At 41.4% G+C, this 25,145-nt stretch overlaps 1 protein-coding gene across 1 annotated transcript in view; it reads right to left on the minus strand.

Annotated features, from left to right (window-relative positions):
- Positions 1-25,145, minus strand: part of TANGO6 (transport and golgi organization 6 homolog) — a 180,663-nt gene that overhangs the window by 75,706 nt on the left and 79,812 nt on the right. The window contains exon 15 of the mRNA XM_045987224.1: positions 397-537. Within this exon, the coding sequence (XP_045843180.1) occupies positions 397-537 (141 nt within the window). The remainder of the gene's footprint in view (positions 1-396; positions 538-25,145) is intronic.

Raw genomic sequence — 25,145 nt, forward strand, 5'->3', positions numbered from 1 at the left:
TTGATAGGAACATTAGATGGATTTTTATATGCAGACAACCTAGCACACAGTAGCCATTCAACAAGAGTTAGCACTATTCCTTCCCTGTCTGACATTCCTCTTCTTTTTATGCTCACTGCTGCTCACCAAGTGTGAAACTTCTCATTCCAGCTCCAATGAAAGTCAGGTCCCAACATAGCTCAGGAGAGGAGACCAAGCAGTGGTAGGAAAATGGGCACTACAGCTGCCAATGCCTGGATAGGCGTGTGGATATTTGCTAAATCCCTGAACAGGAAGTAGTTCATCTCATCCCTGAAACTATCCTCACCAAGCAAGCATAAGAAACCTCCAAGGTACACAGAGTTGGGTTCAAAAGCCACGCTGCCCCCTCCCTTTTCCACATGATAGAAAACTCACCTAAGGCTCTGACAATTCGCATCAGGACTTCCCCAACTTTCATTCTGGTCTCCGCTGTGTGCTTGTCTTTATCACTGTCATACTGAGCCAACAGGCCAAGCAAGATTTTCTCAGGGTATACATCTGAGAGCAAGGCAACCCCTGGGATTAAAAATAAAAAGAAAGGATTCGTTATGATTTAAAGTTGGAAGGCAAATAAACCCAGACAGCCTCTGATGGGATGAACACGGAGACACTTAAACCCATCCCTGCAATTCTACCAGGAAGGGCTGCCCTTTATTTGCACAGTGAGTGCGAAGAACATCGGTCTGGGAGTTCAGACTACTGGATTTTTCTGGTCTCAGTCCTATATGAGCTCTAAGATCATTTCCAACACTGATTCTGTGATTTATGGATTCTAGAGTCTAAAAGCAGAGGCTAGATGATTACATATTGTGGCAGGAATTCACGCAGCAGCAGGAGAAAACTGGATTAAATACCCTCTAGGGAGCCCTCCAAGTCTGAGACTCCAAGGTTCTTTGACTACCATCATCCCTGCCAACATAGCAGCCGAAGCACGGCAGCACTTCCTGTCTCTGTGGCAGTTCTCTGTTCCAATATGAGTAGTCTCCATACAACTGTCAACGAGGAGAGTAATTTCCACGAGGAAATATCTTCAGAGGAAATATCTTCAGATTGGGCATGATCGGTGGAGACCCATGCTTATGGCTGAGTTCCCTGATTAGAAATGGGGAAGGTCTTGGGGCGCCTGGGTGGCTCAGTGGGTTAAAGCCTCTGCCTTCGGCTCAGGTCATGATCCGAGGGTCCTGGGATCAAGCCCCACATTGGGCTCTCTGCTCAGCAGGGAGCCTGCTTCTTCCTCTCTCTCCCTGCCTGCGTCTCTGACTAGTTGCAATCTCTATCAAATAAATAAATAAAATCTTAAAAAAAAAAAAAAAAAAGAAATGGGGAAGGTCCTGCTCTTGAGTCCATATTCCAAGGACGGTAGTAGACCCCTGCCTTATCTGCAGGGAATACGTTCCAAGACTCCCAGTGGATGCCTGAAACTGCAGATAGCTCCAAATACTCTATATTCTTTGTTTCTTTCCATACATACCTACCTATGACCAAGTTCAATTTATAAATGAGACACAGTAAGAGATTAACAACAGTAACTAATAACAAAATAGAAAAACTGTATGTGAATGGGATCTCTCTCACTCTCTCAAAGTATCTTATTGTACTCTACACACCCTATTTGTGATGACGTGAGGTAATAAAATGCCTCCACGATGAGATGAACTGAGGCGGATGACGGAGGCATTGTGACAAGAGTGTTAGGTTACAACCGACCTTCTGGTGCTAAGTCAGTCAGAAGGAGGCTTATCTGCTTCCAGACCACAGGTGACCTCAGGTAACTGAGACTAGGAACTATCGAAAGCAGAACTGCAGATAAGTGGGGACTGCTGTACTTGCTGATCCCTTCTGCCATCAGGCCGGTACCTCCGAAGTTAGGTACTGATCTGAGCCCCGCCCCATACTGAGGAAACTTTACAGGGGTGGAGAGAGGTGGGGTGGAGAGAGGTGGGGAGATAAGACCCAAGACAGGATCAGAAATAAAGACCCTGGTCTCAAAACTATACTAATACAAGTTCTGTTACTTGGGTGGAACACATTACACACTTCTAAAGAATAGTAAGGAAGAAGAAAAGAAAAACAAACAAGGGGAGGAAATAGAGGTTTCAAAATATATGCAGGGGGAAAATGCTTCCTTTTACCACCTCTACCTCAACTACTCTGGTCCATTATTTGTGGCCTGCTGCTTTTCATTTCTTCCCCAAGAGTCTCTGTGTTTTACTCTATACCCTCATTGCAGCTGGAACCATCTGGTTAAAACAAGTCAGGCCCCAGCATTCTTGTGCGCAAAGCCCTCAGTGGTTTCCCTTCTACCCTGAATATGAGCAACCCCCCACCGCCACCTGCCTTTGTTCACTCTCTGACCTCATCTTTTACCATACATTCTCCCTTGCTCACCGTCCTCAGCAATTCTGGTCTCCTCACTGTTCTTGGAGTAGACCAAGCTGCTTTGGGCCCATGGTCTTCCCTGGCATCCCCTCTGCCTAGGCTGCTCCTCCTCCAGGTGGGCTTATGGGCTTGCTCCCCGAACCCCATCATGTCTCCATTCAAGTATCACACTTATCATATAGAACATAGAACACAGCAGCCTCCTGCCCCTACCAGTCTTTAAAATCCCCTTCACCTTGCTTCACTTTTCTTCTAAGCACGTGTTATTACCTGGTATGGTATATAACAGTATGTGTTTATTTATTGACTGCTCTCCTCCTTAGAATGTAAACTTTACAAAGTTACGGATCTTTTGTTGTTGTTTTTCTCTGCTGTAGCCTCAATGTCTAGAAGAGTGCCAGCACACAGCAGGTGCTCAGTACCTACTGTTCTACTCAGTATGTACTTGTTCAATGAATTCATAAAAAGGCTCAAAGATACAGTCCTGATATAAATCTCAGGAATTAAGCAAGAGAAGACAGGGAAGGAGTAATAGAAGTGCTTAAGAGAAGAGGGGTGAGGGGATAGGTGAGCCTGGTGGTGGGCATTAAGGAGGGCATGTATTGCATGAAGCACTGGATGTGGTGCATTAACAATGAATCTTGGAACACTGAAAAAATAAAATTAAATTTTAAAAAATCCTTTATCATTTTTCATCTGAGTTTACCAATCTCCCGTTTTATTTTTTTTAAGATTATATTTATTTATTTGACACAGAGAGAGAGAGAGATCACAAGCAGGCAGAGAGGCAGGCAGAGAGAGTAAGGGAAGCAGTCTCCCTGCCCAGCAGAGAGCCCGATGCGGGGTTCGATCCCAGGACCCTGAGATCATGACCTGAGCCGAAGGCAGAGGCTTTAACCCACTGAGCCACCCAGGCTCCCCAATCTCCCACTTTAACTTGACTCATGCAGGTGAAGTCTACATACTAATTTTTTTTTTAAGATTTATTTATTTGAGAGAGAGAGTAAGAGAGAGAGAAGAGGGGCAGAGGGAGAGAGAGAATCCTGAAGCAGACTCCCTACTGAGCACAGAGCCAGATGGACGCTGGCCTGGATCTCAGGACCCCGGGATCATGATCTGTGCTGATAACAAGAGTCGGATGTTTAACCAACTGAGCCACCCAGGCGCCCCTATTTTCTCTGTTATAGGTTGTGATTCCATTGTCTTATGAATCAGATAGGCACAAAGGCAGTACACCTGGTGAGGGCTCCACCTGTCTGCCTCTTTTTTACCTTCCCCACCCCTATCTTTTCATTGCTTCCAAAAAGCCTGGAAAGTCCCTCTCTGTGGTCCTAAGCCACATCTTCCTTTATGTGGCCTCCAATTTTATACAAGCAGAAGCTCTCCTCTTAAGGAAGTTTCAGACTATGGCAGAACCTGAATTAGACAGTTTCCCTGTTGGCACAACGTGACCGTGCACTTGTAGTTAGCTCCATTATGCAAAATGATGGGGAAGTTCTTGGAGGTCCAAGGTGGAGTTAAAGATATTTTGGCATGGAAAGAATGTCTGTGGCTAACAGAAAGATAAATTGTTTACTGAGGGAGAGAAAGGAAATAGCTTCCAAATCTTCCAAAAAGCGCAAAGCAAAAGTGAATCAGTAGTTAGTAACTGGCGTTCTGGCAGCCATCGTATCACTGACAACTGCAAGGCCTGGTGTATATCAGAGATCTATGGCAATCAGAACTAGTTTTCATCAGAAGTTCCCAAGTCAGAAATCTGGCAGATTTGTTTGCTTTTAGGAATATAGCTGTGATTTTATAATGGAGATTGGTGGGAAAATGGGATTTGGTTTATAAAACTTTGATCTATATCTAGCTTTTCTGAAAAACATTTATTTCTAAGTCCCTCCTACTGTCATTTATGCCTATTTTCTCTCATTAATCTTTAGCAGAAAATAGTTATTTACTTCTCACAACATATCCTGCTATATACGTCAAAACCAAATGAGCTCTTGATTTCGTTTCTGTGGCAGACATACATTTTGGTTGCACACAGCATCTACTCTGTCTTCTGCTAGCAAAACCTGGTGGTCCTTTGGGAAATCTCTCTTTCCTATCCTTAGTCTCTGTGGTGTGAGTGGAGCTAACTACCAGCTTTTCCCCCTCCATGTGTAAACTCATATCCTAGCCTGGCCAGTTAGGACATTCCATCCCATGCCCACACAATGAGGGGCTCAGAATTGGGCAATGAGACTCAATTCTGGAGCTCACATTGGAACTACTGGGAAAGATAAGCTCTTTTTCCCCACTCCCCTGTTGAAATTATTAGTCTGGAGCTGCCTGTCGCCACTATGGGGAGAAAACCCATCCGAAAATAAAGTCGACACAGAAGAGGGTCAAGCCAAGAGAGGGAAGGAAAAAAGCTGATGTCACGCTTTGAACCTCTGGATCCAACTGTATTTCCACCCACTAAACTCTCTGCATACATAAATCAAAAAAATACCCTTTTATGTGTATGCCAGTCTGATTTTTTTTCATCCAAAGGAATCCTAACACATTCTTCGTCAGATTAAAAAAATTTTTTGAAATTTTTACTCTCTTACGTACTTTTCCTATAATGCCAAACTTTTGATTCCACTAAGGAGCTTTAAATTCTTCCACTCCTGCATTAAAAGGTTGCCAATAGCAAAGCCCAGTTTCCTTGCTTCCCACAGTCCCCTGTTAGCAATTGTTTATCTTCTTGATGGCCTTTTCCCCAAACTGCTGCCAAATGGCCCTCTCACTATTTGAGTTTTACCTTCTAGGATACAGCTGCTACCTAGGAGTTTATAAATCCCTAGAGGACAAGGGCAGCTCCCGCCTTCCTCTTACACCAAAGCAGCAAAGAGAATCTCATACGATGGTTAAGACTGTGTAACAATTAAAGAGATGAAATTTTGTGCGGCTGTTTTTGCTTCTTATTTGAAAATGAATTTTGACAATGAGGAAGCATGGCCATAACCTTCACATGACCCTTGGTCCCTCGCACTTGATAATTCCTTTGTGATTTAAAAGTGCGGTAATTTCTGGGTCAGCACAAGCTTCAAGGAAACATTACACATCAATCCCTCTGGCAAAAAGAACCAAATGACTGTGTGAGAAATACCTGTTCCTGCTCTGATCACAGGAAAAATGACTACGTATTTCAAGATGTGGCATAACAGATAAGTTACACAGAAAGTAAAGGTGAACCTAAAACGACCAAGGTTCATGAAAACATTCTGATCTGGATTTTCAGGCACAGCACAGGATATAGGCAAATTAACTCAAGTGAAAAAATATTAATAAAATCACATTATGCATCAAAATAGAGACTGACAACTTCGTAAAACAACCATTTGTCTCCCCAAAAGACTTTCTTCGCAAAGCTGGAAATGTATTCTAATCCCAACAGTGTAGACTTCAAGATGATTCCTCAGCAAGGTGTTCAGTGATTCTGCAGACCTTCAGCAGTAAAAGGAGCCTAGGTGTAGTCTTACCTTACATAACGGTCTTGCATTGCAGGAAAGATAACTCTTTGCTAGTTTAAGTCTTTGCTGACTGGCCCTATCCCAAGAACCTGCTAAGCCAATCTCTACTTTAAAACTAACCCGCCTTATTCTCCTGGGCACATAACAACCAGCCTCCCAAAATACCCACATCAACCTGGAAAACCACCTACTCCCTCAAACTTCTCAGGTATTTCTGCTGACAAAACTGTAAGAAACACAAAACCCCACATATTGTATGATTCCATTTACATGAAATGCCCAGAATAGGCAAATCAGAATAGACAGAAAGTAGATTTAGTGGTTACTCGGGGCTACAGGAAGTAGGAGGAAATAGGGAGTGACTGCTAATGGATATGGAGTTTCTTTCCGGGGCAATAAAAACCTTCCAAAGTCGATTGTGGTAATGGGTACACACTCTGTGAACATACTAAAACCACTGAATTGTACACTTTAAAGGAGTGAATTGGATGGTATGTGAAATATATCCCCAAAAGTTATTATTTAAAAAACTATAAAAGCTTTTTCATATCTATCCATTTCATATCTATCCATTTCATATCTACCCATTCTTCTAGAATAGAAGAAAAAAGGAGAAAATAATATGGCTCATCTTAAATACAAAGGGAAACCCAGTGCCACAAGCAAAGTATCACCTTCCTTTGGTATTCAAATCTATTTTGGTTGCCCCTGTATGGGGAAGGTGGACAGACAGAAAAGGATTTGTTATCTGAATGGGAAAAGGTCAAGTACTTCACATTTCACAAAACCTAACATGTTTAAGAAAGTATATTATGCTAAAATTCTAAGTTCTATGTTAAGCCAGAAACTCTAGGAATTTGTCCTCGCAGCTATATTAGCACAAACAGAAAATTATTCACATACAAAATCATCACTGTAGTACTACTGGTAAAGAAAAGATGGGAAACAAATTAAGTATTTATCAATAGAGGACTGATTAAGTTGTAGCCAGTCAAATAATGGGATAGAATGCATCCATTAAAAAATAAAAAAGCGGGGCGCCTGGGTGGCTCAGTAGGTTGAAGCCTCTGCCTTTGGCTCAGGTCATGGTCCCAGCGTCCTGGGATCGAGCCCTGCGTTGGGCTCTCTGTTTGGCCGGGAGCCTGCTTCCCTTCCTCTCTCTCTGCCTTCCTCTCTGCCTACTTGTGATCTCTGTCTATCAAATAAATAAATAAAATCTTTTTAAAAAATTCAAAAAAATAAAAAAGCTTAAGAACTGTTATGGAAAACATTCTAAGATCTACTGTTAGGTAGAAAGCAAAGTGACAAACAATGTGTACAGAATTCAACTATTGCTGTACAAAAGGGAAAAACACAGTCATAAAATATTTCTGGAAGGATACACAAGAAACTCATGATATTGGTTATTTCTGGGGAGGGAAATGGGGAAAGATATGAGAGAAGAAAGTGTTTATTCTGTATCTTTTTGTACCTTTTGAACTTTGAACCATGTGATATATTATCTATCAAATATAAATTCTAAAAATGTAAGTTGAAAAAAGTCTGTGATAAGGGACGTGGTCTTTTTAAAATAGATCATCCTCTTTTAGAGCCAAGAATGTAAAAAGAATTTGCAATCAAGTATTGTAGAATGACCACAAATGTTTCTATTTTCTTCCTCTTGAACTACGAAAGTAACAACTGAGGAGTAAAAAGGGTATAAACCCAAAGACAAGAATAAAGAGAACAGGACAGGTGTCAAAGGCTGAATCTGCATAAAGAGAACGAAGATGGAACATAATGACACATATTCAATATGGCTGTTAAATCATTTGGAAGAAGTGAGCAATAATTACATAGAAAACTAAACAAATGGATAAGGAAGACTGAACCAGGCTCAGCAATGAATAATACCCAAATAGTCAACAGTAAATACAGCCTAATGAGGTAGCCAAAAATCGATGCAGAAATGGCAGGAGGGCAAGGATACAGGTGTGCATGTGTGTGTATATGTGTGCATGTGTTAAATCCTCATCTAACATACAGAAAATGAGTAGATAATGCCAAAGTTTTTTAAATCAAGAGAAATATGGGATGCCTGGCTGGCTCAATCAGAGGAGCTTGTGACTCTGGATCTCAGGGTTGTAGGTTCGAGCCCCGTGTTGGTGTAGAGATTACTTAAAAAGAAATCTTTAAAGGAAAAAAGAAAAAAGAAAAATGTGTGAACATTTTATTTATAAATGGGAAGGTAATCACTAGAAGAAACTATTTAAAAAGGGGTGGGAAATGAATGGTTATCTTTGGGGACTGGAACTGTGAGGGGGAAGAAGCAGGGCAGGAGATAAGCTTTTTGACTCATTACAAACTATGTTCAAAGTAATTAATGAAAGTAAGTTTATTTTAAAAACTAGAAAGAAGATAAAAAGCATATTAAGGTACAGAGGAAGCACAGTGAAAGAACACTGATGCGTAAGAGAAGAGGTCAGGCACAGGAGACTTCTCCTTTGATTACAAAAAAATCATCACTGATCTGTACCTGTCCTCTCTTGCAGCTTGATGACACAAAGATACGAAAGGCTAAAACCTGAAGAGAAGGAAAATACCCTTCCTTAGCAGGGTACTTCAGTTGTTACACTTGAGACCTTTCATTATGATGAAAGCCAACAATAATTTCAGCTCCAAGAATCCAGGAAGTTGCACAAACTGGGGAAGTTGGTTATTAAATCAAGGAAGTGTGGGGAATTCAACTGGATGGCTGGTCTGTCTTTGTAATTACAGTAAATGGCAATGTCTAGATGCCAATTTGATGTTAAGTTTCTCTACAGCTCCAAAGCTGTAGTGCTAAGTGTGGACAAGCCCCAACAAATTTATAAAGATTCAATATGAGTGAGTGTTATCCAGGCCTGAAGAAAAAACAGGGTTAGACTAATAAACTGTCACAGTTAAGAGCTAAAGATCTGGGAGAGCCATACCTAGGGTTTATCTCTTTAAGTCAGGATCTAAATAATACATTCGAAGTGTGCCTGGGTGGCGTAGCCAGTTAATCATCCCACTCAGGTCGTGATCTCAGGGCCGTGAGATCGAGCCCCATGTCAGGCTCAGCATAGAGTCTGCTTAAGACTCTCTCTCCCTCTACCCCCCCATGCTCTTGCTTGCTCTAATAAATCAATAAACCTTTAAATAATAAATTCAAATACTAAAATAATGCCAATGTGTTTTGCTTAAATTGTTCTCTATTTCCTGCTTTTGAGGGGCTATGTTAAAAGGAGTGCATCTCTATTTGCTCATAGTTAACTATACTTGCTGGAAACCAGGTGGATCACAAATTGTTATTACAATAAACAAATACCTAATAGCGAAGATGGTAGTAACATTCCGAATATTTACTGTTTATAACATGCCAGACTGTTCCAAGCAATTTTAATGCATTCATCCATTTAATGCTCCCAAGAGTCCTTTCAAGTAGGTATTATTATTAGCCCTAATTTTATGAAAGGAGAAGCTAAGGAACAGATGGGTGAAAAATATGACCCACAATATTTGGCACATGGCTGAGCAGAAGTGCAAACCTACACGCAGCTATGCCACGGGCCCCCCAGCAACAGTGCCTGGGAGAAAGTAACTGCTGGAATAATACTAGCTTTGCAAATCCTAACCCCAAAGATAGCGGACCTCACATTTTCAAGTATATGGTCTCGGCCTTACTCCATAAAATATATTTATTACTGAACTCCAAGGTCAGAGGAAGGAGAGGCACTCTGCATTCCATAAGAGAAAGGCCAGAATTCTCTAGACTCTAGTGAGTCTAGTGGGGCTTCATAGGGACTGCTTCATTCCTACTCAGTATCTTTATTTAGTCTGTCACAAAGGGAGGTGAGTGATGTTAATGAAATTCACAAATGATTCTAACTCGAGATGCTGCCGACATTAGTGGTAACTGAGGAGCTGTACAAAAGGAAATTGAGAACTTGGATTTTCAGGAGTTCCAGTTTTTAACCAGTGATCCTCAAACACCTCCATTCTACTCGATACTGCAAGCCCCCTAGATCTCTTATTCTACCCTCCCCAAATGCGCAAAATCCAAAATATCCCTCAAAAGCTTAGAGTCCACCTTGTCCAAGCTGCCTCTATCAAACTCCTGCAGGCGATAGGAAGGGGTAAGGAAGAGAGCGGAGGAAAACGGAGCCTCCAGAAGCCGCCACCATCATGGGTTCTGTTCTTTTTTTTTTTTTTTTTTTTTTTAAAGATTTTATTTATTTATTTGACAGACAGAGATCACAAGTAGGCAGAGAGTCAGGCAGAAAGAGAGGGGGAAGCAGACTCGCTGCTGAGCAGAGAGCCCTATGCGGGGCTCGATCCCAGGACCCTGAGATCATGACCTGAGCCAAAGGCAGAGGCTTAACCAACTGAGGCACCCAGGCGCCCCTACATACACACTTCTTAACTGTAGCTGACAAAAGTCACTGGAACTGGTATCTTTATCCGAGAAATTGGAAAGGATCAAAGTATTCTCTCTGAACACTTTTTTTTTTTTTTCATTTTTTTTCAAAGTACAGCATCCCTTCCTGATCAAAACTCTTCAAAGTGTAGGGATAGAGGGCACATACCTCAACATTATCAAAGCCATCTATGAAAAACCCACCGCAAATATCATTCTCAATGGAGAAAAACTGAAAGCTTTTCCGTTAAGGTCAGGAACACGGCAGGGATGTCCATTATCACCACTGCTATTCAACATAGTACTAGAAGTCCTAGCCTCAGCAATCAGACAACAAAAAGAAATTAAAGGCATCCAAATTGGTAAAGAAGAAGTCAAACTATCACTCTTCGCAGATGATATGATACTATATGTGGAAAACCCAAAAGACTCCACTCCAAAACTGCTAGAACTTGTACAGGAATTCAGTAAAGTGTCAGGATATAAAATCAATGCACAGAAATCAGTTGCATTTCTGTACACCAACAACAAGACTGAAGAAAGAGAAATTAAGGAGTCAATCCCATTTACAATTGTACCCAAAACTATAAGATACCTAGGAATAAACCTAACCAAAGAGACTAAGAATCTATACACAGAAAATTATAAAGTACTCATGAAAGAAATTGAGGAAAACACAAAAAAATGGAAAAATGTTCCATGCTCCTGGATTGGAAGAATAAATATTGTGAAAATGTCTATGCTACCTAAAGCAATCTACACATTTAATGCAATCCCTATCAAAATACCATCCATTTTTTTCAAAGAAATGGAACAAATAATCCTAAAATTTATATGGAACCAGAAAAGACCTCGAATAGCCAAAGGAATATTGAAGAACAAAGCCAAAGTTGGTGGCATCACAATTCCAGACTTCAAGCTCTATTACAAAGCTGTCATCATCAAGACAGCATGGTACTGGCACAAAAACAGACACATAGATCAGTGGAACAGAATAGAGAGCCCAGAAATCGACCCTCAACTCTATGGTCAACTAATCTTCGACAAAGCAGGAAAGAATGTCCAATGGAAAAAAGACAGCCTCTTCAATAAATGGTGCTGGGAAAATTGGACAGCCACATGCAGAAAAATGAAATTGGACCACTTCCTTACACCACACACGAAAATAGACTCCAAATGGATGAAGGACCTCAATGTGAGAAAGGAATCCATCAAAATCCTTGAGGAGAATGCAGGCAGCAACCTCTTCGACCTCAGCCGTAGCAACATCTTCCTAGGAACAACGGCAAAGGCAAGGGAAGCAAGGGCAAAAATGAACTATTGGGATTTCATCAAGATCAAAAGCTTTTGCACAGCAAAGGAAACAGTTAACAAAACCAAAAGACAACTGACAGAATGGGAGAAGATATTTGCAAACGACATATCAGATAAAGGGTTCTGTTCTATGTGCAGAAACACGAACAAAGCTGCCTAAATACTGGCTGAAGGCAGAAGTGAGGAAGGAAGGACAGGAAAACAGCAATTACCTCTGCTTTCGGGGTAATCACTGCCCTACGCATTCCAAGAAACCCACATTTCAGCGGTTCCGGGGTGAGAACTAAAGAAGCAGGATGTCATTCATTTAATTCTCTTTATGTAGCTTTCCAAGAGTAAAAAAGGACATTAACATTCTCTTTTTTTTTTTTTTTTTTTTAAGATTTTTATTTGAAAGAGAGAGCACGGGACAGTGCAAGAGAGAACAAGAGCACAGGCACGGTGCGGGGGAGGAGAGCAGCAGGCAGAGGCAGAAGGAGAAGCAGGCTCCCTGCTGAGCAGGGAGCCCCCCCCCCCCCCCCCGACTTGGGACTCGATCCCAGGACCCGGGGATCATGACCTGAGCTGAAGGCAGATGTTTAACTGACTGAGCCACCCAGGTGTCGCAATGTTCTCTTTATGGTATCAAACATTTACTGGTAAAAAAGAAAAAAGGGCCTTCCGATTTCCCATAACCTAGTGAGTAGTTCTCTTTTAGCTGACTCTTGATAAGAAAATAAAACTCTTTACATCTCCTAAGAACCCCAAGATGGGTGGTCCTGGTGGGAGGAGTAAAAACTAAACTGCAGACTCATTTCTGCCAAAGTTTTCTACTGGCATTTCACCCCAAGCATACGCGAAGAGAAGCTGCAGAATCAGCAAAGCAGACTGATGCGTCAGGTTCTCCTTCGTCTGAGGGAGCCAAAGCCTCCCCGGGGAGTTGTCACCTGACCTGCAGCTCCAACAAGACAGGGCTGATCTTTCCCGTTCTCCAGTGTCTCAGGGCTAGGAGACTTGCTCTGTGCTTTGGGCACCAAGCAGTGACACAGGCGAAACACAAACGCTAATGAAATTGCTCCTTTTTTCCTGCATTAAGCCTAGCACAAGCCCTGATGAGAGGATTAGGAGAGTCTCTGTGATAGGCACTCCAGGCTGGGACTTGCTAGAAGGTGTCTGTTGTCAAGTCAGTAACCGTGACATGCAGGGCTTAAACTGTAGTTTCATATGGAAACCAGGCAAAGCTACTATAAATTTTACCCAAAGAACCCATTCTCCCCTGATAAAGGCACATACACACACAAACACTCCGCCTATAAACCTAGACATGGGCCTTCTAGGAGTCCACACAGCCCCCAGGTTAAAATCCCCGTGCTAAGTAGGGCACCAATAAAGGGGAAAGGAGAAATCTTTAAAAAATTTGCTTGCACAATCAGAAGAACGTTTTTTATTCCCCTGGTGGCATAAATAATACATGGTCACACTGAAAGATTCAAATACTAGAGAAAAACAAAAGAAGAAAGTAAAATAAAAATCACCTTTGGGAGGTATGGGAGCATTGAGGACTTACGGGGAGAGAATCTCTCTTTAAGATAATAAAGATGTTGTAAAATTAATTGCGGTGATAGATGCACAACTCTGTGAATATACCAACAGCTACTGTATTTTACACTTAAAAAGGGCATACTGGGGCGCCTGGGTGGCTCAGTGGTTTAAGCTGCTGCCTTCAGCTCAGGTCATGATCTCAGGGTTCTGGGATTGAGTCCCACATCGGGCTCTCTGCTCAGCGGGGAGCCTGCTTCCCTCTCACTCTCTGTCTGCCTCTCTGCCTACTTATGATCTCTCTCTGTCAAATAAATAAATAAAATCTTTTAAAAAAAAAAAAGGGCATACTGTATGGTATACGAATTATATCCCAGGTAAGCAGTTTTGTTTTTTTTTAAGTCACCTGAAATCAACACAAACATTTTCATGCCCTCTCATTCATACACCATTTCCTAAGTCTCACACACACACACACACAAACTCTCTCTCTCTCTCTCTCTCTCCCCCACACACAGTTTTTATTGTGGACAACTTCATTTTAACAGCTTTCTTTTTAAAGGGAGGATGGAGGGGCCCCTGGGTGGCTCAGTCAGTTAAGTGTCTGCTTTCAGATCAGGTCATGATCCCAGAGTCCTGGGATCGAGTTGGAGTCCGCCTCTTCCTCTGCCTCGGCCTGTCTCCCTCCCACTTGTGCACTCTCTCTCTCTGAAATAAATATTTTTTTAAGAAAGGGAGGATGGGGGAGTTTATCATCCCAGATGACATCGCTTTTACACTAGGTAACTTGAAGTGGTCCAACAGTAACACTGAACACTTCAATAGTAATATTATAAGTAATAGCATAAGGATGATAGAAAAAGGATTTCTTTCAAATTTTACTTCAGTTAAAAACACCGAGATAGGGAGGCATCGGGCTGGCTAGGCCAGTGGAGGACAGACTCTTGATCTCAGCGTCGTTGAGTTCAAGCCCCACATGGGTATAGGGATTACTCAAAAAACAAAAAAACAAAGAACAACAACAAAAAAAAAACTTAAAAAAAAAAAAGGTGGGGGGGCGCCTGGGTGGCTCAGTGGTTTAAGCCTCTGTCTTCGGCTCGGGTCATGGTCTCTGGGTCCTGGGATCGAGCCCCACATCAGGCTCTCTGCTCAGTGGGGAGCCTGTTTCTCCCTCTCTCTCTGCCTGCCTCTCTGCCTACTTGTGACCTCTCTCTCTCTGTCAAATAAATAAATAAAATATTAAACAAAAAAAAAGTGGGGAGGGGCACCTGGGTGGCTCAGTTGATTAAGCCACTGCTATCGGCTTAGGTCATGATCCTGGAGTCCTGTGATCGAGCCCCACGTTGGGCTCCTTGCTCAGCGGGGAATCTACTTCTCCTTCTCCCTCTACTTGCTACTCTGCCTGCTTGTGCTCTCTCTTTCTGCCAAATAAATAAATAAAATTTATTTTAAAAAAAACAAAAAACCGGGCGCCTGGGTGGCTCAGTGGGTTAAGCTGCTGCCTTGGGCTCAGGTCATGATCTCAGGGTCCTGGGATCGAGTCCCTCATCGGGCTCTCTGCTCAGCATGAGCCTGCTTCCCTCTCTCTCTCTCTCTCTCTCTCTCTCTCTGCCTGCCTCTCTGTCTACTTGTGATTTCTCTCTGTCAAGTAAATAAATAAAATCTTAAAAAAAAACAAAAAAAAAAACAAAACAAAAAACAAAAAACCCCCCAAACCTAAATCAGTTATGTAAGAATATATAGAAGTACTCTGCAGCTATGGCATAAACCATGTTTGGAAAAAATCTTTAAATAAAGGCAATGGAAAAAATTCTTTCATGCATTCACCTATTAATAGAGTATGTACTATGTGCCAGATACTGTTACTAAGTGATACAAATATAATAGGACAGTGCCTGTCTAGAGAAAGAGACAAATCAGCCAATGATTATAAGACAGTGCAGTTGTGGGGTGCCTGGGTGGTTCAGTCACTGTCTGTCTGTCTTCAGCTCAGATTAGTCCTAGGATCCAGCCCTGCATCTGGCACCCTGCTCAGCAGAGAGCCTGTTTCTGCCCCTTCCCCTACTCGTGCTCTCTCTTAATCTCAAAAAAAAAAAAAAAAAAAGTGTGGTTGACAGTGCGAGTTGGGGATAATGAGAGCTTGAGGAGGGAGGAGTCAAAAAAGGGTGTAGGGCAGGGTAGGGCTTGCTGAAGGAGCAGGAAAGCTGTGCAGCAGAAGGCACTAGGTTCTGCAACTATGAGCTACGTCTGGGCCCAAGAACTAAGAGCGTAATTATTCAGTGTGGAAAAAGTTCCAGAGAAGTTTTTGTCGGAACTACACTAGGCACCCACCTCCTACTTATGTCTTAGGGTAGATTCCCCAAACAGAAATAACTGACTCCAAAGGCATAAACATTTCAAAGCGATATTGCAAAAATGTCCCCATTAGTTTTCCTACCAAGAGCGATCAAGGGTGCCTCGGTGAGCACTGGGTAGCCTCAGTTAAAAAACAAAACTGTGGGGGCGCCTGGGTGGCTCAGTGGATTAAGCCGCTGCCTTCAGCTCAGGTCATGATCTCAGGGTCCTGGGATCGAGCCCCGCATCGGGCTCTCTGCTCTGCAGGGAGACTGCTTCCTCCTCTCTCTGCCTGCCTCTCTGCCTACTTGTGATCTCTCTCTCTGTCAAATAAATAAATAAAATCTTTAAAAAAAAAAAAACTGTGTTTTTTGAAATGTCACAAAGTTACATTTAATTATTTTAATCTACCTTTCTTTGCTTATTAGAAAAGTTAAATATTTTACCAAAATTATATTACTTTTATTCCTTTACCATGAATCGCATATTTATTTTTATCCATTTATGTACTGGATATTTTTATCAATCTCTATGAGCTCTTTATGTAGCGAAGGCATTAACTGTTTGCTTGTCCCTTCTGTAAGAAACAGGCTTACTGAGACAGAATTCCCATGCCATAAAATTCACCATTTTATTTATTTATTTTTTAGATTTCATTTATTTATTTGACAGAGAGAGAGATCACAAGTAGGCAGAGAGGCAGGCAGAGCGAGGAGGAAGCAGGCTCCCTGCTGAGGAGAGAGCCCGATGCCGGGCTCGATCCCAGGATCCTGGGATCATGACCTGAGCCGAAGACAGAGGCTTTAACCCCCTGAGCCACTCAGGTGCCCCAAATTCACCATTTTAATGTGTGCAATTCAGTAGTCTTCACTATATTCATGTAGTTGTGCAACCAACATCACTATTTAATTCTAGGACATCTGTATTACTGCGAAAAGAAACCTCCTACCCGTTAGCAGTCATTTTCTTTCTCTACCCAGACTCACCAGTTCTAGATGACCTCAAATCTACTTTCTGTCTTTACAGAATGACGCTTGTCCTTTTTGTTGTCAATTTTTCTGTATTATATTTTGCATTTTAATAAGACTGTTTTTGACATAAATGAGTTTTAAACTTTTAAGAGACCAAATCCATTAATCTTTCCTTTTTGACTTCTCCATCAGAGACTAAATATCGTCTCTCTGTGTTACACCCAGTCTAATTTTTTCCTTTCTACTTTCTGGTTCATTAATTCTCTCTTCAGGTGTGTCTGTTATAAAATCCATCCACTGAGTTTTTTATTTTACTCATTCTATCTTTTTATTTTCAGACATTCTATTTGTTTTTTTTTCCAAATCTGCTGTATCAGTTTTGATTGTTTCCTATCCCTGAAGATATTTTCAAGTTTGTCTTGCATTTCTTTTACTATCCTAAACATGGTTACTTCATAATTCGTGTGTGACAATTTTAATATCTAAAATCTCCTGGGATCTGGGATGCCTGGGTAGCGCAGCCATTTAAGCATCTGCCTTCAGCTCAGTTGTTGGGTCAACAAGCCCCAAGTCAGCTTCCCTGCTCGGTGGGAAGTCTGCTTCTCCCTCTCCCTCTGCCCTCTGCCAACCCCCACTTATTCTCTCTCTCTCATTCTCTCAAATAAATGAAATTTTTAAATAAATAAAATAAAACCTTCTGGGATCTTGTTTCCTTGTGCTTGGGTATTTTGTGACTATGTATTGATTATTGTTCATAATGAAATGTAAAATAATTATTATGAGAGGAGTGAATGGGGAGTTATTGCTTAACGGTTATAGACTTCTGTTTGGGGTAATGAAAACGTTTTGGAGGGGTACTTCGGTGGCTCAGTCAGTTAAGCGACCAACTCTTTGCTTCTGCTCAGGTCATGATCTTGGGGTCAGGGGTTCAAGCCCCGTACTGGGCTCTGCACTCAGCAGGGAGTCTGTTTTGGATTTTCTCTCTCCTTCTCTCTCTGCCCCTCCACCCGCTCATGCATGTGCATGGCTCACTCTCATTCTCTCTTTCCCTCAAATAAATGAAAAATAAATGAATCTTTAAAAAATTTTGGAAACAAATAGTTATGACACAACATTGTTGATATATATGGTTAAAAGAGTAAATTTTATGTTATATATATTACCATGATAAAAATGTTTTATTACTAAAAAATTAAAAAATTAAAGGAAATTATTGGGGGGGGGTTTGGGGTCTAGGATGAAGGTGCCCTCCTCCATAGGAGATACCCTTTTGTTTCTACAACATACCCACATATATTACCACTACAGAAATTTTAACCTCTCTGGCTTCTGGGTGGCTCAGTTGGTTAGGCATATGACTCTTGATTTTGGCTCAGGTCAAGATCTCAGGGTCAGGAGATCAAGCCCTATGGCGGACTCCATTCTGGACATGGAGCCTGCTTAAGATTCTCTCTCCTTCTCCCTCTGCCACCAAACTGCCTAACTCCCACACACTCTTAAAGAAGAAGAAGAAGGAGGAGGAGGAGGAGGAGGAGGAGGAGGAAAAGAAGAAGAAGAAAGGAGAAAGAAAAGGAAAAGAAGAAATTTTAAACTCTAATTCCCTGCTTGAAATTTCCTAGATTCCAAAAATGTAAATTTTCAGAAGATGTAGTCCATTCAGTGATTACATCTCAGAGCCAGGTTTTCTTTCCTTCCTGCTTCCTCTGCTTAGTGCCAAGACAATGCCCTCTCCTCTGATCTACCTGAAGGTGTATTTTTTTTTAATAGATTTTTATTTATTTACTTGACAGAGAAAGACACAGTGAGAGAGGGAACACAAGGAGGGAGAGTAGGAAAGGGAGAAGCAGACTTCCCCCTGAGCAGGGAGCCCAATGTGGGGCTCGATCCCACGACCCTGGGATCACGACCTGAGCCAAAGGCAGACACTTAACAACTGACCAAACCAGGTGCCCCTGCAAAGGTGTATTTATCTGGGGTCTAAGCTTAAAGTTGGAGGTCTTCTATTACACTCCCCACTTCAAGTTGGGTTTGGGCCTTTATCTCTGCAACTCACCCTTCGAAGCCTAGAAACTCATAGTGTAATTTCATCAAACGCCTTCAGGGAAAATGAAGGTTCTTACGATCAGCTTACCTTTCAGGATCCTATCTTTTTCTTAAGATGTTGGTTTGGGCACATCTGTGCTTTCTTGTTCATTCTTTAATGCTTTTTAAATATTTTAAATGTTACCCTACATAATGATTGTTTTCAGCTGAGTTGTCTTGTCATTACGAGAAATAAGAGACATAAATACATTTTCTTCTGGGTTTTGCCAAGTTTGATTTTAAAATGTAATGTCTTAATTCACCTGACAAATACGGTACATGTTGAGGTTTCTTTGTTATTAGTAATGGTTAGCATATTGTATTTTCCATAAATTGTTATCCTACAAAAGCATCTTCACTTCTGAGCCCCCCCCGCTTTAAACTGCTGTCTCACTGAGCTTAACGTGAATTGAAGTTATTTTCACATTTTATAATTTTTGACCCACTGACCTAACTGATCCTCTCAGCAACCTAATAAGTGTTACATGTCTCGGCTCCTAATACATGCTGCTGAGAGATCAAACATGCTGTGCCACTAGAGAAGCACAGTTAAGAGAAGAGCAGGGTGGCTCTGTGGGCTGTCATTTTCCTTGTACGTCCTTGTTACGAACGGCATCTGGACAGACACATCCGGATGAAATTTTGCTACAAATTTAACCATTTGGTTGCTGAATTGCAAGGCAAGAAACAATGAACATGTTCAATTTTATCTGATTAGAATTCTCAGAATTAATAATTTTGCAAACTGAATCTCTTTATAAACTAAATATAGAAAAGTTATTATTATGGTCTGGTTTCTAAGCAACCGTTTCATTAAGAAAAGCTCCACTTGGGAAAAACATCTGTTTGTCAGTAAGGTTTCTGCTGTCATCATACAATTTCATAGTGAAAAAGCCATGGTCACCCTGTGCCTCAGTAATCCCCAGTTGTGAAAAGGTCAACAGGGGGTATTACAACAGAGGCAGCCATCTGTTTCAATCTCTGCTAGTCCCGGAACCTTGTTACCATGAAACAAGTCAGTTTTTCTCAACAGCCACATAATTTAAAAACATTATCTTCTGATTATAAAAGCAATAAATTTTCATGCCACAAAATGTGAAAAATACAAGAAAAAAAGGCATGAGGAAGAAAATAAAAATCACTTGAGTTTTCGACACCATATTAGATCTCATCTCAAAAATGGATTCTATTGCTAAAAAAAACTATTTGAAAACCACTGGCCACAATTAACTCCACATGGGTTTTACCTTTTTCATCTGCAATGAGGATGTTTTTCATAATGGTTAAGGGCTGTGTGTGGAAACGGAGCTTGGAGATAGACATTTGTTGCTGCTTTAAAGGCAACAGAACTGGAGCACCTGGGTGGCTCGGTTGGCTAAGCGGCTGCCTTTGGCTCCGGTATTGATCCCAGAGCCCTGGGACCGAGTCCCGAATTGGACCCCCAACTCCATCGGGAGTCTGCTTCTACCTCTGACCTCCCCTCTCATGCTCTCTCTCTCAAATAAATGAAGTATTTTTAAAAAATAAATAAAAGCAACAGAACCTTGTTTTCAGGGGCGCCTGGGTGGCTCAGTGGGTTAAAGCCTCTGCTTTCGGCTCAGGTCATGATCCCAGGGTCCTGGGATCCAGCCCCACATCGGGCTCTCTGCTCAGCAGGGAGCCTGCTTCCCTCCTCTTTCTCTCTGCCTGCTTCTCTGTCTACTTGTGAGCTCTCTCTGTCAAATAAATAAATAAAATCTTAAACAAAACAAAACAAAACAAAACCTTGTTTTCACAAGAAATCTTTAGAGGAGACACAATGAAATAGAGAAGAAAGCAGAGTCCTCTAGTTAGAGTGGGGTTGAGGCCGGAGCCCATCCAGCCTACCCCCTTCTTCACTGATCCTAGGGTCCTATACAACACAGGCACTCATGCGGGCCTTACTGCCTGCAGGCTCCTCCCTGCTGTGCCTTTGCTGTTCCCTCCATCTGGAGCACTCTTCCCTCCCTTCTTTACTAGGTTCATTTGTAATCACCCACCAGACCTCAGCTTATAGGTCACTTTTACTTCCCCTCTCTGTCAGGTGAAATGTCCCTAACACAGGCTTTCATACCATGCTGAACTTTTTCTCCACAGCACCCATCAAAGCCACATTTCACCTCTGTTCATGTATGAGTGGATTACTACCTGCATTCCACCATCTCCTCTCCTCCCCACCATCAAATGTAAATTCCATGAAGGTAGGGAATGACTTTCTCAGTAATGACTGAGCACCCTCACACACAGTACGTGCTCAATAAATATGAATGAATGAATAAACATTTTAAACCATTAAGAAAAAAAGTCAATGGCCAAAGATATTTCACGATTCTTTTGCCCTTATCTAAAGTCAGGTTACCAATAATGGAAAATAGAAGTTGGACATCAAGTGCAAACCTGCTTTCAAAAACAGACTTCCCCTAAGAAAGAAAACTTCAGCAATCATGCCCTGGCAGGTGGACATGAGGAATGACCTAATTAGGTCTTTGGTAGCTCAGTGCCTGTGATCCATTCCCTGAGGCTCAATTCATTCCCAACCTTCCAGCTTCCTCAGGGACAGCAGAGACACCACTAGGTCAGGAAAACCGAGTACAAAGGTCTAACATAAGATTCTAAAGATGAGTTGCCAAAACCGTATGGACATCATTTACATGCACTTTTCCTAAGTACACTGCCCAAGATCTCAACATGACCAAAGAAGGAGAAACTGATGCTTCAATCAGTTAAAAACGTTAAACTTATGACTCAGCAACAAAATGAACTATGTCAGGGTTAATAAAAAATATAATTGGGCTTATTAAGTGTGTGAACAGTTTCAAGGATCATCTTAATCACATCTGGTGAGATTACGAACTTTAATTTGTATCTGAAATAAAGGGGCACACAGGTTGCGTGCTGTCTGGTTTGAGAGAGAGGAACAAGGGCAGGCCAACCCTCTAGCCGCTACCTCAGAGCGGTCCCGGTAGAACAGATGGATTCCTTCTAAGAGTCAAGTAAATCATACTTAAACATAAGTCTAAGGAGGAACTTGCGATTTTATTTGTGAGTTCTCTCACTACTCATCTTCCTTAACTTGCCTTCCAATTCCAACCTTCCTAAAGACAGGGTGGCTCCAGGGCAGGATTTAAATAGCTGTTCTGTAGAGAAAGTACTTACACCTTCTTAACAGCTTGTGAAGTTGACATCGAAACAACTGACTATCCCACGGTATCTCACAACTACCTCCTTGGTACTGAATCCTGCCTTTGTGCCTGCTGGCTTGCATGAATCGGAGGTAAATGAGCCCTAGACACCAAGAAGTTAAGAAGTATTTACATGCTTAGCTGAAAATGTCAAGATCTACTGGTTCCAGGGCTTCATTTCTTGTCTGTGAGAGCAAACGCCATGATGATGCGAGAAAGGTGAGAAAACAGAATGGAGAGAGAAGGGACGTCCAGAGGAGGTAGAGAACTTGGCTCTGGAGTTGACTCCAGTCTCCATCCCTCACTGGTTGGCCTTTTACTGGTAACAGCTTGGAACTTTGGTTTCTCTGTCTGAAAAATGGGGAAATGGAAGACATGGACTCACGGTGCTGTGGTGAGGAGCAAATGAGATAATGTAAGTTACATCTGATATGTACTGGCGCTCAATAAATCATGAGTGAAAGCAAGAACAAAGGAAACACAAGTAATAGCCATCAACAAGTATGATACTCTCAAATCCAGGAAGCCCAGCACCAAGACATTACTGATGGAGTGCAACAACAGCAAGCCTTTCAAGGCTCCCTAGAGCCCACACAGAGCAGCTTGGATGCCTTGTCTTGGCCTTCGAGCAGCTTCTGCATTTCCGTCTGATCCCACTCCTCCTCTTCATGCTCACTTTGCTTCACTAACAACTTGAACTGCTTATCTTCCTCTGTTCTTGCCCCACTCCTGCATGTCCTCCTCCTGCCTCTGCTTTTCTTTCAGTCTTGACTCCCTCACCCCAGCTCTGCTCATCTAACTATCCATTCGTCCTTCAGAGTCCTAGGGGCTCCATGAAAACTACGGTTCTGAATTTTTAAAGTTTATTATTGTGTTTTTAAAATGCAGAATTCACGGCTTTTTGGTGTATTCACAAGGTTGTGCAATGATCACCAATATCTAATTCCAAAACATTTTCATCGCTCACATCTGTTATCAGTCACTCCGACCACACCCCTTTCCGCCCATCCTCTGGCAACCACTGATCTACTTTCTATCTCTATGGCTTTGCCTATTCCCAACATTTCATATAAAGGGAATCATTCAATATGTAGCCTTTTGTGTCTAGCTTCTTTCACTTACCATGTTTTCAAAGTTCATCCATTTTATAGCATGAATCAGTACTTTATTTCTTTTTATTGCCAAATAATATTTCGTTGTGTAAGATACACCACATTTTCATTATCCATTCATCAGGTGGTGAATATTTAGGCTGTCTTTACTGTTTGGCTATTATGAATACGGCTGCTATGAGCATCCATATATAAGCTTTTGTATGGACATATGTTTTCATTTCTCTTCGGTATGTATCTAGAAGTGGAATTGGTGGGTCATATGGTAACTATGTTTGACTTTTTGAGAGCTGCCAGACTGCTTTCCAGAGCAGCTGCACTATTTTACAGTTTCCACCAGCAGAGTATGAGGGTTCCGATTTCTCCACAGCCTCATCATTTATATCATTTTAAAGTAAGTTATTTTAAAATGCCATTTATTGGAATCAGAAATGCAACAAATATCAAAAGCTCTATACAGAAAGCTCCGTGTTTACCTGACTCACAATCTCTGCGGATACAGTGCTGAAACAATCACAATCATCAGCAGGAAGAGAGGCAGGCAGTGTGAGTCACACACTCACATTCCACTAATGCAAGATGAATTTCAAAGATACACATAAGGGTTGCTTAAAAAATAATACTGTACACATTGCCAAATGAGCAAAACCACACACACACACACACACACACACCCTGAGCAAACATGAGATCAGCATATTATTAAGTTACAGAAAGGACTGATTTATAGTGAAACCGTTTCCCATAGGGAGGCCTAGTTCTCCTGTACCTAAGACCACCTGGGAACTCAGCCCTTGTACCAAAGAACAAGAACAATATGTGCACTGGGACTGATTTATTCTTCCCTGCTCCAAGAGCACCAACTTCAGAGCCAGAGAGATTTAAGACTCAGATTCTGATGCTGACCCTTGGTATCAATGTTACTTTGGGCAAGTTTTTAACTGCTTTGAGTCTCAGTTCCCTCATCTGTAAAATAGGGCTAAAACAGAACTTGCAAGGTTGTTAGGACTGGCACTCAACAAGTGGTAACGTCTATAATATTTACTGCCATTTCTCTTACATGACAATTATCCAGGGCAATCTTGGGGAATGAAAATAACTAATCTCCAAGTACTCAATTCATCTTTTACTTACAGGTAGAAGTACTAAACTGCTAAACATTTTTCTTTTTTAAACATTTTATTTATTCACTTGACAGAGAGAGAGAGAGAAAGAGAGTGCAAAAGCACTTGATAGATATTTGAAAAATGAGGCTAATGTAAAACTCAAGTGTTCTGGGCTTTGAAATGCAACCTGTAACTGGAGGGAGAGAGAAGGCGATAATACATATATACACATGTATGTGTGTGTGTGTGTGTGTGTGTGTGTAAGAGGGAACAATGGACTGAGACTCCCTATGGAATAGATCTCTACCATCCTTCCGACTTTTGCAACTGTAGCAAAGTCAATTATTCATCTATAGAAGGATTATCATATCTGCTTTTAGTATATTTTAGGATTGTTGACAGAGTCAAAGCTTTCTAGATAATTAAGCACTATTAAATTTTAATAAATATTACTGATAATCATAATATCTGTTTTTAATCTTAAAAGCACAAAAATAGAGCCAATTTCTACCATTATTTCAGAAGTTCTAAAGAAGTAACCAAGTGTACTGGAGAGAAAAAAAGATTTAGAAGCCATGAACAAGGGTTCAAGTTGCTTGGTATGTCCTCTTAGAAAAAAGACTTCCAGGGCACCTGGGAGGCTCAGTTGGTTAAGCGTCTGCCTTTGGTGCAGGTCATGATCCCAGGGGCCTGGGCTCACTCAGCAGGAAGCCTGCTTCTCCCTCTCCCTCTGCCTGCTGCTCCCCCTGCTTATGCTCTCTCTCTGTCAAATAAATAAATAAAATCTTAAAAGAAAAAAAGAAAAGAAAAAAGATTTCAGCTATCTAAATCTCAGAATGTTTAGCTATAAAGAGGGAATCTCTTCACACTTTCAAATTAAGTCACAGAGGATCATGGACCTAAATGTAACTGCAAAAACTATAAAACTCATGGAAGAAAATCACGTAAGTAAATCTTCATTAGCTTGGGTGATTTCTTAGAAATGACACCAAAAGTGCAAGCAATAAAGAGAAAAACCGGTAAGCTGAACTTTATCAAAAGTAGAAAGTAAAAAAAAAAAAAAAGTAAAAAGTTTTGTGTTTCAAATGCACCATTAGTAAGAGAAAAGACTACCCACGGATATTTTCTGCCATTCATATACTGAATAAAGAACCTGTTTCCAAAAAAAAAAAAAAAAAGAACCTGTTTCCAGAATATATAAAG

The sequence above is a fragment of the Meles meles genome, chromosome 19 (genome assembly GCF_922984935.1).
Source record: "Meles meles chromosome 19, mMelMel3.1 paternal haplotype, whole genome shotgun sequence".
NCBI lineage: Eukaryota > Metazoa > Chordata > Mammalia > Carnivora > Mustelidae > Meles > Meles meles.